The sequence below is a fragment of the Ambystoma mexicanum genome, chromosome 10, assembly GCF_040938575.1.
Source record: "Ambystoma mexicanum isolate Mex_15411 chromosome 10, UKY_AmexF1_1, whole genome shotgun sequence".
NCBI classification, from domain to species: Eukaryota; Metazoa; Chordata; class Amphibia; order Caudata; family Ambystomatidae; genus Ambystoma; species Ambystoma mexicanum.
Window position 1 is genome coordinate 868,844,586 of NC_090932.1, and position 15,002 is coordinate 868,859,587.

The window sequence follows — 15,002 nt, forward strand, 5'->3', positions numbered from 1 at the left end:
AGGTACTATCCTGCTCCTAGCCTAGGTACTTATATGGGCGAGAATTTAATCACTCATCCTGAGCTTTCCGAGACACATTGGAGTGGACAAACCAACTGTGTTCTCCCAGGTCTGACGACACTGGTCCTTTAGTCTACAATCCTTCAAGGGGGTCTACCTGACCTCCCTGAACCACCTTTGAACTAAACATTTTACCAACCTGCAACATAGAAGAAACCTGCTATTTTTGACAGCTTTGACAGTGCCGGCCTTTCTTTATTCTTTCCGCCCAGAGGCCCTGTTCACCCAGTGTCTCCACTGACATTGAGATTCTTGTTCCCAGATAGGGCTGGACTTTATAAAGCATAGGATTCTTAAAAGTGCTCACCAGCATCTCTGTTGCTTATTTTAAATGTTGGTTATAGGAATCAATTTGCTACTCTGACTAATTACCTGTACTCATCTATGGTTTACTATTGCCTTGAGCAATGCTTAAAAGTCTTACTGTAGAAATGTAAATAGGTTTACTTAAGTTAGTTGCCTTAGTATTTACAATAAATAACATCTTTATAATATTACAGTGTGTAAGTGTATTCTTGACGGGGTGCCCGGAGTTCTTTGTACTTATCTACCGCCCTTGTCTCTCCTAGATTAAGCCTGGCTGCTCTGACATTGCTACCAATTCGTTTGGCTAGTTCAGGGCAAATCTAATAATTGGAACCTTGTTCACCTAAGAGCGAGTCTTCTCTAGTCGTACCATAGGTGGACTTTATTAAAACTCCCCAACAGCAAGTATGTTGATGTTCTGATATTCAGTGAAAGTGTTTCCAACACAAATGTAGCTAGTAAAGAAATGGTGAAAATACCTCCGCAGAGAAATAGTACACAGCAAAACGTAGTAAAAACAATACAGCTGAAACGTAGACAGCAATATGGTGCTGTAGGAGTTTAGTGTGCTTGGGACTGCCTACTTCAGGATTAGGATAGGGGTTTGGACAATTGTGTAGGTTTTCTAGTCAGATCTTTGGGTCATTGTTGGGTTTACAGGCTCGCACTCTTCTGCAAATAAAATAGCTTTTTTGGGCAACCGCATCAATGGTAACATTTTCACACTTTCTATTGCTGTATTAAATGACTACATCTTTTAAGACAACTTTTTGCCGATTACATTCTTTGGTGTACATTTTCACACAGAACCAATTTTCTGCAATCTAGGAATCCTCTGGGCAGTTTGCTTCTGCGCCCCAGAGTGCAATTGATAAAGGACAAGTCAAGGACCTTCAGATTTTTCAAGGTAAGGCAAACCCGGCCTCTCAATGAAAGGCAATTTTATGAAACTCATCAGTTAACATTGCTAAAAGATGTTCTCATGGCTGTGATCAAGAACTTCTAGCCAGTTTCAGCGTTCTAGATGTAAACCATGTACCGGGAGGTGACGACATTATTCTATAAGGAGAAACATGAAATTCAGAGACTGTTCAAAATTTCAACTTTCAATCAGATACACCATACATGCCTACAGATATTTTAAGGATTTGGCAGCAAAAGGTACCGTGCCCTGAAGCATTTAGGAAATTAATTAGGGGTCTATAAAAGGACCATTGTGTGCTAATAATGCATATTGTTAAAGGGGCTTCAGTGTCATGAACTTAATAGCCACATGGGGGATGGTCTGTTGGAGAAGCAATTGTCTCTTCCTGCTTATGGTTGAAAATGAATGGCCATAAAGTTAAAGCTTTTAAGCAATTGTCCTTTGCCAAAGGTTGGCTAGGAAAACGAAAATGGACAGCTGATTAAATGCTTTGTAAGCAATCTAACGCTAAGAAAGAGGACATTGAAGATTATGTGGTATTCTGGGAAATGTTCAATAAATGGTTTGAAAATGCGACCATTACACACGACTATGGATAATGGCACTGACAGGCTGTCTTGCCCGACAATTTAGCGCACCTCACATCTAACCTTTTGCCAATTAACAAAGTTGAGGGTCCCATAAATAATGTCTTGGAACTTTAATACATTATACTTTAAGAGAGAGTATACCCAAGCGGGACAGTGTTGGGATATGTGCCTGGTTATGTAGGCCAGACCTTTCCCCAAGCATCCTGTTCTTACTTGTGCTTTTTTTAGTCCACACCCATCAATTCTTAGACCACACCCATTACTTAAGTCACACAAGTGAGACCTGCCCATCAAATTGGCTTTATTTTGGCCAGAGCCATCAAAGCAATTCATTTCATATGCACATACAAAACAAAAATATTACAGCACCTTTTATCACAAGAGCCATAGCATAAAAACAAAGGACAATCCATGCAAATACAAATAAAATCATTATCGCCTGATCACGAATATAAGTAAAATAAAATTAATATTATCAATGTAAAATATTATCAATGTAAAATCAATAGACAACAAAAATTATATAACATTCATTACAATGTTGACATGTAATACAATTTTGCATTTAATAATCCCTGACCGCTTTAAAAAATGTTAAGACTGCGTGAAGCATATCTTCTGAATGGTTAGTTTGAAAAAACGAAAGTGCAGCATTCAATTTCCTCACTCCTTGGTTAATCAGGATCTGTTTTAACCACTTGGTTCTTAAACTTTGACACAATGGGCAAAGGATTTTGTGTTATTGTTCATTTAGAACACGCTTAATACCAGCGAGTGGTTTCTAAGTGTAGGATCGGGATTCAAACCCGTGTTGCGCCGCGTTGTCCTGGAGCTATCCTTCCGCCAAAAGAAAAGTTTATGGTCCTCGGCCCCATTGATACAATGGGGACATGTAAGGAATCAGTTTATCCACCGAAACTGGGCTGTAAAGGCAGCAAGCAGGCAGACTAGCAAAGCACATTTTAGTAGCCTGGGATTTTGAATGCTTCGCTTCTGGAGAATCCAGATATTTTACAAAGGATAACGTTGATCTTATCAGACGATACCTAGAAGATAGACTATGTTGGGAGCAAAGATACAGCTAGGCCTTCAAAGCCCAATTCACCATACGCTGATAGAAGGATTGATTTGCGATCTTCCCAAATGTACAGGGTTCATCCCATAGACATTTCAGGACCAACATCATGAGCATATTTTTAACATATCTCAACCATTTGAGGTTCATAACTCCGCGGTTTAAGAATATTGTTGAATGCTTCACAGAATATCTTCACCCCAGAGGTGTTCCATATTTTCAACCACTATAAAAAGGGGTTCAGTCCAATGGTATAGCAAATAGCCCTAATTCCAAATTCAAGAAACATTGGTAAAGAGAGGGCATTATAAAAAGTAAGTCAGCTAAACGTTTAAATATTTTATGCTCACATAATCTGCAAGGTTTTCTAGAGCATAAAGCCCCACATTACTGCATCATATGTTGCAGCTAGCACCGCTTGTTCGATATATCTCTAAGGTATAGAGAGATGGAGTCATACCCCCAAACCTTTTGGAAAAATGATTTACTGCCTTTCCCCTTCTTAAAAACGCTAAACGTTTCTCGACTTGGCCAGATCAACTGCAAGGGAGTACCTAGGTAATCAAAATGTTCCACAATTTGTAAGGGTTTATTATCCACAGTAAAACTCAAGCTTTGTGGACAACCAATCCTTATTTGCAGATCACGGTTTTGGTTTTTATGCTATTCATCTTAAGACCCTCTGCTTAAATAATTATGGAAAAGATGTTCAATTGGCACTGGAGCCCACTGGGCGTTGGGAAGTGTCGTTGGCGAATAGCAGAATGCCCCACATACAGCCACCAGTACTTGGTGCATCTGCCTCCAGGATGGAGCGATGTTAGGAACAAGTTACTTACCTGTAACTGTTGTTCTCCAGCATGGGTCTGGCATGGATTCACATGCTCATGAATATTCCCCGTCGTCAGGCTGGGAATCCTCGGTAAAGAAAAAACCAGTATCAGTTTCGTTTCTGATCTGTCTTTCGTAGTAATAACCAATCACTGGTCTCTGCGTCATACTGACCACAGCCAATGACTGCCCTCTACCTAAGCACCGCCTCTGGCAGCCATCTTCAGATTTGGAAGCACGTGAAGTGGCAGTATGACCAAGTGAAGAGCCGCAGAGGGGTAGGCGGGAGGGTTCGCATGTGAATCCATGCCAGACCCATGCTGGAGAACAACAGTTACAGGTAAGTAACTTGTTCCTTCTCCAGCATGGGGTCTGGCATGGATTCACATGCTCATGAATAAAGAATACATAGCAGTACACACATGCACAACCACGGGGAGGTGGCAAAGGCTCAACATTAAGCATCACATAAACTCAACATTAAGCATCTTACCTCCTCACCAGGCTCACCTCAGGCGAACAGGTTGCGCAGCACTGCTTGGCCGACCCTGGACTCCTCCCTGGAATCCCGGTCGACGCAGTAGAATTTCGTGAAGGTGTGCGTCGACCTCCACGTAGCAGCCCTGCATATGTCCAGCAGGGGCACACCAGATAGGAACGCCGTGGTAGCTGCGATCGCTCTGGTGGAATGGGCTCTCGGACGGCCAGGCAGCGGTCGGTTTGCCAACCGGTGACAGCACATGATACAGCCGGAGAGCCATCTGGAGATGGAAGCCTTCGAGAGAGCCTTCCCCTGATTGACAGGTCCAAAGTTCACAAAGAGTTGTGACGTCTTCCGAAAACCCTTCGTGCGGTCCACGTAGAACTTCAGCGCTCTAGCTACATCCAGCGAGTGCAAAGTCCTCTCAGCCGGCGACGAAGGCGACGGGAAAAACACAGGTAACACCAAGGGTTCGTTGAGATGGAAGTCCGACGGTACCTTGGGCATGAAGGAGGGGTGCGTCCTGAGCACTACCCTCGTGTCGTGGAAAGTCAAGTACGGGGCCTTGCAGGAAAGGGCCTGGATCTCTCCCACTCGTCGTGCGGAGGTGATGGCCACAAGAAAAGCTGTTTTCCACGATAGAAACTTCAACGGGGCCGAGTGCAGAGGCTCGAACGGAGGTCCCATGAGCTTGGTCAGCACCACGTTGAGCTCCCACGCCGGGGCCGGAGCCTTCACCGGCGGGAACGATCTGAACAGTCCCTTCATGAACTCTTTCACCAGACGATGAGACCACAAGGACGTCCGGCCCGTGGTTCTGGTGTATCGGGAGATCGCAGCAAGATGAATCTTGATGGACGCGTGTGCCAGACCAGCTTTGGCCAGCGTCAGCAGGTACGGCAGTACTTGGGGAGCCGTAATCCGTAGAGGGTTAATCTTCTGTGCGTGGCACCAGACAGAGAACCTCTTCCATTTGTGTCCGTAGCATTTAAGAGTCGAGGACGCCCTGGCCTTTGCAAGAACCTCTCTGCAATCGGCCGGTATGTCGTATCCTCCAAACTCTAGCGCTGCAGGAGCCAGGCCTGCAAGTTCAGCGACTTCGGGTCGTGGTGGAGGATGGCGCCTCCTTCCCTGGAGAGTAGATCCGCGTCCGCCGGCAGCTTGATCGGCGGGGACGCTGACAAGTCCAGAAGGTCCGGGAACCATATCTGCCTCGGCCACGCAGGTGCGATGAGGATCATCCTGCACCGTGACCTCTTGAGCTGGTTGATGAGCCGGATTAGCAGAGGCAAGGGAGGGAACGCGTAGAGGAACAGGCCCTCCCAGGGGAACGAGAAAGCATCGCCCATGCTCCTCGTCTGGGGAAACCTGCTGGCGAACCTCCGGCACTTGGTGTTCGTCGCCGTCGCGAACAGGTCGATCTGGGGTGTGCCCCACCGTCGGAAGAGGCGATCCACCAGATCCTGCCGTAGCTCCCACTCGTGGCACGAGCGCAGCTCCCTGCTGAGTGAGTCGGCGATGGTGTTTTTTATCCCTGCCAGATGAAACGGCACCAGAAAAATCCCTTGGGCGACGGCCCAATGCCACAGGTCCTGCGCCTCCTTGGACAGCGCTGGGGACCTGGTTCCGCCCTGTTTCCTGATGTAAAACATGGTGGTGGTGTTGTCGGTGAAGATCCTCACCACCTTGCCCTTGAGGGACGGAAGGAAGGACCTGAGGGCCCAAAACACTGCACGGAGCTCCAGGACGTTGATATGTAGGGACTTCTCCGTCGGGAGCCAGAGTCCCCTTGCGTGCAGATTTTCGGTGTGCGCTCCCCACCCTTCCAGGGAGGCATCCGTGGTCACAGTCTCCTGGTGGGCTGGGGTCTGGAAGTCCATGCCCGCCGTCAGATGCGCGCGGGTGCCCCACCACCGTATCGCTCGTCGGAAACTCTCGTCGAGCTTGATCCTTTCCTCGAAGCTGCCCGTCGTCTGGATCCAGCGCGCATCCAGGAATTCTTGCAACGGGCGCATCCGGAGCCTGCACATGGGAATGAGGTAGATGCAGGAAGACATCATCCCGAGGAGGGACTTGATGGACCTCACTTTGGCCGCGTCGGCCACCAACATCCGTTGCACCTTGCCCAAGATGGTCCTGGTCCTCTCCTCCGACGGGGAGGCCAGAAGGGACACTGTGTCGAGCCTCGCTCCCAGAAACAGTGCGACTTGCGCGGGCACCAGGTGGGATTTGGCGTAGTTCACGGAGAATCCCAGGTCCGTGAGGAGTTGGACGGTCCTTGCCGTGTGGACCACGGCGAGCTCCCTCGTCTTGGCGCGGATGAGCCAGTCGTCCAGGTAGGGGTAGACGTGAATCCCCTCGCGGCGCAGCTGCGCCGCCACCGGTGCAAGGCACTTGGTGAATACCCTGGGTGCCGACCGTAGTCCGAAGGGAAGGGCTTTGAACTGGTAATGACGCCCTTGGACCACGAATCTGAGGAATTTGCGGTGTCCCTTTAGGATGGGAATGTGGAAGTAGGCATCCTCCAAATCCAACGACGATAGGAAGTCTCCTTCCTCCAGCTGACCCAGGACGTGCTGGAGGGTGACCATCCGGAACTTCTGCGCCTTGATGAACTTGTTCAGACGTCGCAGGTCTAGGATGGGGCGCCATCCTCCCGTCTTCTTCTTCACGAGGAAGTATCTCGAGTAGACTCCGGAGCCCCGAAGCCTCTTTGGGACGAGTTCGATGGCGCCCTTTCTGAGCATCGCCTTTACCTCCAGGAGAAGTTGAGGGACGTGAAGTTCTTTCCTGGCCACGGGGGGGGACGCGCGGGCACCTTCTTTGAAACTCGAGCGCGTGGCCCCGGGCCAGGGCGTCCAGCACCCAACGGTCGGTGGAGATGGACTCCCACACGCTGACGAAGCCCGCCAGCCGGCCTCCCACCGGGGTGCTTCGGTGGGGGCCCGACCCCACGGCCGGTTCAATCCTGCTTGGACGCGGCCTTGCCGCCTTGACCTCCTTGGCGACGACGGCGGGGTCCGCTAGACTTGCCTCGTCCTCTGTAGGCCTCTTGCGACGACGAGCGGGCCGCTTGACGGTAGGAAGCGAAACCGCCGCCGGAACCTTTGGAGGCGCCCTTGCCTCCGCCGCTCCGAAAGGGCGTCTGTCGTTGCAGGACTCCAAGGGCCCGGGCCGTCTCCGTATCCGCCTTGATGGCCTGAAGGGAATCGTCCACTGTCTTCCCAAACAGGTTGTTCCCGTCGAAGGGCATGTCCAGGACTCTGGTCTGGACGTCCTGCCGGAAGTCCGTAGCTTTGAGCCATCCACGACGTCGAAGGCAAACGCCGTTGCCCAGCTGGCGGAACCCAGTGTCGGCGATGTCCGTCGCCACGGTGATGGCGTGGTCCGAGGCCACCTCACCTTCCTGCAGGATCTCAAGGGCCTCCGCCCTCTTGTCGTCCGGCAGAAAATCCAGCAGGGGAGCCATCTTGTACCAGAGCTCCCTGTCGTAGCGGGCCACGATAGCCAAGGCGTTGGCCGCTTTAATCGTCGTCGCTGCCGACGAGATGACTCTACGCCCCATAGTATCCGTCGATGTGGAGGCCGCACCCCCCCCCCCGCTTTCTTCCTGGCTGCCGCGGAGACGACGGAGTCCGGGGTAGGCTGCGCCCGGAGGCATAGGGGGGCCGTGTCCGGGACCCGGTACTTTTTCTCGTACCGGTCTCTTCTAGCTGGCGTCGTGGAAGGGTTCTTGAGGAGGGAAAGGCCCTCATCCCAAATGTCGTCCAACAGAGGCACTGCGAAGACCGTCTTCCTCTTGGCCTCGCGCCGCTGATAAAGGAAGCCTTCCTTTTTCTTCTCCTCAGGGCAGAGTTGGAAAAGCTCGGAAGCCCTGGAGATCATGGAGTGGAAAGATCCGATCTCGTCGGGCGGAGAGGCCCTGGTGGGAGGCGACGACGGAAAATCCTCGTCGTATGCCTCGTCGTCCGTACCCGTCGCTGCCGTGTCAGTCCCCGTATCATCCCCTCGGGTGGACGGGGAGGAGGGCTGGAAGGGGCGCGACGGTTGAAAAGGAGGTGGTGGATGGATCCTTCTTTTCTTGGTAGGGGGAACACCAGAAGGTCCCGGTTCTGGATCCCCCGACGGGAGAGGTTCCTCCGTCGGTAACGGTAGCCTCCTCCTTATCTCGGAGCATAAGGACTGTATGGCCAACAAAATGGCCGCCGAGTTGTCTTGCGGCGCTGGCAGAGGGGAATCCGACGGGCGAGCAGGGGCCCCGTCGGTATCCTCGACGATGTCGTCGTCGTCACCTGCGTCGGGGTCCATTCCGACGGGCTGGCCTCCTTCCACGCCTAGGCCGTGGCTTAAGACCTCGATCAGCTCCTCTTCTGAGGTTGAGGCCGACTCTACGACGACGCCCTGCCCCCCCTTCTTCTTCCCCACGGGGGGTTTCACGGGGGTCCTATCGATGGGCACAAAGGAAGACTCCCTCCGAGGAGGCAGGGAGATTCTGGGCCCTGAGGTCGCCACCACTGGTGCAGCCACCACAGGCTGAGCCAGGGCCGCCGCGACCGTTTCGATAGAGGGCTTGGTCGGATGGATCAAGGCCTTCACCACCTTAGGTGCGCTCACCGCCTTATCCTTGAGGGAGGGGGCACTGCCACGCTCCTCCTCTGCCTTAGAGCTCGACCGGGGCCTCTCCAGGAGCTTCGCCGGGTGCTCGGCCTTCCTCTTACCCGACCCAGAGCGTTGGCTCGTGGTTGATGGTGCCGGGGAGGGTGCGCCCTGCCTGGCGCCCGTAGAGCCCGACCGTTCGGCGCTCCCGGTGCCAGCGGACTCGCGGTGCTTGGCCTTATGTTGGGCCCCCGTCGCCGGGGCGCCCTCAAAGGTCTTAGAAGACCGCTCGGATTTCTTCTTCTTCTCGCCAGACGGGCTCTTACCCTCCAGCCAGTTGGCGAGACGTTGATGGCGGTCCTTCATGGTCCGTTCCGACATGTTGCCGCAAAACGCACAGTCCTTCTCCACGTGCGTCTTGTCCTCATGAAGGCAGTAAAGGCAGAAAGAGTGTTCGTCCTCCTTGAAGACGTTCTGCAGCTGGCATCCAGGGCAGACCCTGAACAGCTTTCCGGGCGTCGAGCTTCCCTTCTCCTGGGCCATCTCCGAGACCGGGCCTGAGAAGCTTCTGGAGTCCTCCGAAGTGTAGCTCGACGAAATCTTCACCCTTGAGGGGCACAGATGAATCCGACACGGGTCCCCGTTGATCGGATGTAGAATCGGTGGAGCTTGAGGCTCTTTTGACCGAAAGAATCGAAGTTTTTTGTAAAAAGCGCGAAAAAAATAGCACTAACGCTCGAGAGCAATAGCACGAGGATCCCAACACATGAACGTGCGGTAAAAATCTGAAGATGGCTGCCAGAGGCGGTGCTTAGGTAGAGGGCAGTCATTGGCTGTGGTCAGTATGACGCAGAGACCAGTGATTGGTTATTACTACGAAAGACAGATCAGAAACGAAACTGATACTGGTTTTTTCTTTACCGAGGATTCCCAGCCTGACGACGGGGAATATTCATGAGCATGTGAATCCATGCCAGACCCCATGCTGGAGAAATACATAGAGACAGGTATGGTGCATTGACCCTTTGCTCCCCATCTTATCATTGCATAATTGCATTAGGCAAGGGGGAATTTTAAGGTCAAATCATGGTCCGCCATAGTTGGTCATGTGGCACCAAGTCAAATGTGTTCTGCAGGTCAACGAATGTCAACTGAATCGGCTAGTTTCTAAGGCATACGAGATCCCCCCCTTGATTTCTCAAAACACTTTATCCTGTTGTCTAGCTCACATTTCTCCCTATACCAGCTTAAATGCAGGTTTGCCTTGATACTTGTCCTGCATTCCCTTTGCTCTCACATCTGGCATCTTGCAGTTTGCGGCCCACTCACACTAATCCTTTCCCTTTCAGCAAGGCCCTCTTTGCTGCTGCGGGCCTGCCTCACAGCTTCTCGCTATTCCTATGTGTTCCTATGTGATGGCCATCGTTGCCTAACTCTGGCCTTCTCAAGCAAATTTGGAAGCAAAACTACAAATGAGCGATTTGGATGCAGAACTGCATGGCCATCCTGAAGGAAAAAGGACGTTTTCAAATAGATGGAAACTAGTTGGCAGAAGGTAGCATTTGTTAAACTGGTATACTATGTAATGCAATTGGATACAAAAGTACAGAGCTGGTTAACAGAGCTAACAGAATAGGGGCATGCTGGGAACACCAAGCATAATGCCAGTGATGTCCCCGAAGCACAGCCCTATAATTAAACACATGGCAATGGGAATATGCATTATCATGTAAAGTGAGAAATTCACTCTAAAATCGACTCATCTAAAATGAAGGCACATTGCATAAAACATAGCACAAAGTGACACTCACCTTCTTGGTATACTCAAAAGTTGTTTGTTTTGCTCATGGAGTTCATGAATCCTATTAGTTTCTTCTACGCTCAGTAGACCAGTCCTCGCCTCAGCTGGCACAAACTTTATATTAAGTTTCTCTACACAGGAAATAAATAAATAAATGATGGACACTACCAATACTGATGTAATGGAGAATTACAGGGCTTTAAAATGTATGAAGGCAAGACAGGTTAGTGAACCAAGATAATTGAACAATCTTTTCAGGTAATAATGTGTCCATCATACTGTTCCATCCGACCAGTGGTCCTAGCACACTACAAAAACACTACTAATTATTTATCAACATGGTACAAAAAGAAAGGCCATAGTTGCAGAAAACAAGCAGCATGTGTATGCGATACTCAAGTTGCATCACCTAGAGACGGCTTGCCACATAGTGTGCTATATAGGTACATTTCCTTCCATTAAGGCTAGGGAACTGAGGTTTATATATCTGCTACTCACAACAGAGGACTTCATCAAAGCACGCCAAACTCAGAAACAAAGTTTATTCCGGTCACTGAATACTTCCAAAAGCTCAGCACAACTTTACGCAAAGTCTGGAGGCTCATATCATGCTTATTGCCAACAGAATCACTACTAGAACAAAAAGAAAAAGTACATTTCCAAGCACAAAACAGAGAGAGGACCAATGGAAAGAATTGTGGACCCATTAAGAACGAGATAGATATCCAAACAGCATCTGCAGTGATCAAATCCTACTTTCCAACTGGAACTCTCCTTGTACATACTGAACATTATTATCATCAGTGATTGTGCTTAGTATGTGTGTTTTAAGGGGTATGCAAGGCTGGCTTTTCTTTCTGACTTTCAGGTTGCTCAGGCACTACTGCAGAACATTTGCACCAAAGTCAGAGTGCTGCACAAAAGTATTGCAGTTTAAACAACCATGTAATTTGCAAAACCAGCAGCCTTTGTGATGCAGCATGAGCACCCAGTTCTGCAATAAATCCTTGGCCGATATAAAGTGCTGAACACACGCGTGCCTTGCCATGCAAAGCAATCACTTTGACACTGGGGTATGTACTATCTTCTTAATCAGGATTCTGCAAATACTTTTGCTCACTTTTTTCCTTCTGCAGGAATCTTTGAGACTCTAAGGGCCCGATTCATGGAAATGTTTTATAATGGTACAATCCCATAGGAAAACGTTCAATGAATCAGGACCCAAGTCTTTGTGCAGTTCTTGTACAACCCAACCATCCTCGTATCAGCCGTATCCGTATTCTCTGCCCTATCCCTTTGTGATAGTCTCTGCTCAACTTCATACCGAAGAGTCATCCTCCTGGCTTTCATCATTTACGCTACCTTGGCAACGCAGCCTTCCTGATGGCTGCCGCCTGGCCATCTCTGTAAGGCTGGTAACTGTGGAAGTGCTTGCTTTTGCGAGGTGAGGAGGATTCTACATGTCCGGTCACTTAATTTGCCTTAATCTTGTTACTTAAATGCACTTTTTCCTTGCACTGACTATTCCAAAGACATAACCAATCCAGTCCTGGCCAGATTGCTGATTCATTACATTGTGCCATATGTTTCGGAGTGCTACGAAGAGTGTATCTCTTTTTATGTGATAACGGGAGAATCTGAACTGGACACTCGCACTGTTGGGTCTTTGCAACGGCCATGGCGACAGTTTTTTAGACTAAGGAAACCCAGGCCAGTTACTTCTTTTTCTTGTTTTACCTTCCTGGAAGAGAGCAGGACTATGAATGGTCTTTTGCCAGATGTAGACATCTTAGCTTCTTCTGTGTGCTTGGGTGTCACATGTGCAACTGTATTCCGAGGCGAGTGCTAGTCTCTCCAAAACAGCTGGAAGAGGAGGTCTGCTGAGGAAGGTACTTGTGTCCCATTTCTGTCAATCATTGATCAGAATCCCACTTGAAATACTGGTGACCCAACTCAAGAATACATTCTTAAAGGATATTTCACTTATTGGGGTATTGTTACAGAAGGCATCAGTTTCCACAAATGTCTTCAATCTCTCTAAAGATTAGAAAAATTGATTTTTGAAAATATTTCACATGTTTTCACACTTGCAGCCCTCCTTGACCGGTTCCACAGGTGGTGGTGGGAATCTTTCCCAGGATGACCATTGATGCCAATAGTAGTAATCATGTAGAAAGAATAGTGACAAAGCCAGCTGAATGTGTCCCAAAACAGCTGAATTCCTCATTCTCCAGTTCAGTCAAGGATGATTTTTTCATGCCTAGATGAAAGCTCTTCCACAAATTCAGGTGAAACTTGGAAGCAAATTCTTATATTCCTAAAAATGCCAAGATGAAGAGAAAATGTTGTTTCTGGTCAGTCACTACAAGTTGGGGAGAATCTTTGTGACATATCTTTATACACACTTTCCCCCAACACACATATAGTAACCGTTGCAGCAAGAGAACATTTCCCTCCCATGCCAAGTGGAAAAAGACCAATATTCCAGCCAGATTCCCTTCCGGGCTGGAGCACCCATGGGTCCTGAGAAATAAGGCACCAATTTATCATTTTTATTTGTCATAAAAAAGTGCAGCCAAACCACAATCATGTGTTCTTTACTTATCGGATGCTTTGGGCTTTGCTTGTTTGATTCCTGCTGGAGGGTTCAAATCTCTGGGGAAAGATGTTCATGGTACTCTGCTGGCTTGGCTCAGGGTCTGCTTGCATTTGCATTGGGGAATTAGAGTAGTATTCTCCACAGCCGGCATACAGCTCCTGCTACGGCTGGTCTGGGTTGGACCAGTGGAGAGAAATCTCTTGTAGTAAAGTTTTGGCCTGAAGAGAGGTGAAGGCATTAACATACCTTCCAAAATCTTAAATTCTTCCCCAAACAAATGGCTAACCGTGTCCCATGTAGAATGGACTCATCTGAAGCTCTTAGCTTGGGGATGAATTTGAACGGAATCCCTTTCCAGCACAAAATATTTGGCAGTTTCTTTGTGGACAAACTTCCCACATATTTCACTGGGGGTAGAACGTAGTTGCATTTTGCACATGGGTTTTTAACACAATTGACAATGTGCTTGGGTGGGTGGCGGAGGGTTAGTGAGGCATTGAATTGTGCTTGACGATGCAGAGGGAAAGTGCACCAAGGTCGACCTGTATGAAAGAAGTCTAGAAATGCGAGATATTTCGACCTGTGAACATGGATTGCAAGCCACTGCATAGCAGGGTTCGAAATTGAAGGGAGCTGGGAGCTATTTAGCTCCTGCTTCTAGCATAGTAGAGCCTGGTTAGCTTGAAACCAACAGATACCAGGAGCTACATTTGGCTCTTAGGGCCAACTGATCCCTTCCAAACATGTAAATGTGACATCTGAGTATTTGAGAATGTTAAGAAAGAAGAATTAAAATACTTCTAATACACACAAACACATGCAAAATAGACAAAATGTCAAAATATATCAAATGGAAAGGGGCATCTGTGGTAGCTCCTGGTTCCCCTGTGGTAGCTCTTGCCTACTGGGTGATGCTCGACACCCAGAAGATGGTTTTAGCTCCTGCTCAATGAATCTCATTTTCGAACCCTAGGTTACTCAGGGATAGCATCCGTGAGCAGGCAACAGAACAGGTCAGCGCGGTCTTAATGTTTGTCTAAGACAGCTTAAATCTATTCAAATCGGTACATACATCGATTGAAGTCAACACTTTACTGTGTTTTCTGTGTGGAACCATTCTCATGCTATTTAAGTGTCTGCAGATAAGTTGTTTGTAGGAGATGCTAGAGAGCAAAGTGGTTGAGGCATGATGGATTTCAGTAAAATGCCAGTTGGGTACATATCTTGTGTGGTGCTTTTAGGTGGCTTGGACATGGCATACCTCCCGTGTGTGCAAGTTACTTTTTATCCTCCATGGTGGTGTTATGTGTCCTGCAGGTTGCTGCAGAGAACTCTGACTTTTATGATTGTAGTCATTGTACACAGCTTCCAAATGTGGTGCATAGGAAGTGATTAAGACTACGGTTATCACATGGCAATGGACGGCAAAGACCACTCAGTATTTAGCTTGGTCCATGACTCTGATTTTGGTCAAGAGGCCCTTTTTTTTATAGTCCTCTCATCGCGCAAAAGTTGATTGATTGGTTGCTGGAAGCAAAGCAATGGCATATTAGTTCATGCTGCATGCCCTTGACACGTGCAAGCAGGACATCGGCTGACAAGAATTATCCCATGGCCACTGCTATTATGGTCAAAGGGTACGTTTTAAGTATTGCAAAACGAGAGGGTACTTCGCATTACGTTTTGAAGCTCTGGTTTGAAGTAGTCACTTCAAAAAAGGGCAAAATGAAATTTGCGC

General features: G+C 48.7%; 1 protein-coding gene across 1 annotated transcript in view; it reads right to left on the bottom strand.

Annotated features, from left to right (window-relative positions):
- The window catches only part of LSG1 (large 60S subunit nuclear export GTPase 1), a 374,602-nt gene that overhangs the window by 314,279 nt on the left and 45,321 nt on the right, over positions 1–15,002 (bottom strand). The window contains exon 3 of the mRNA XM_069618580.1: positions 10,676–10,796. Within this exon, the coding sequence (XP_069474681.1) occupies positions 10,676–10,796 (121 nt within the window). The remainder of the gene's footprint in view (positions 1–10,675; positions 10,797–15,002) is intronic.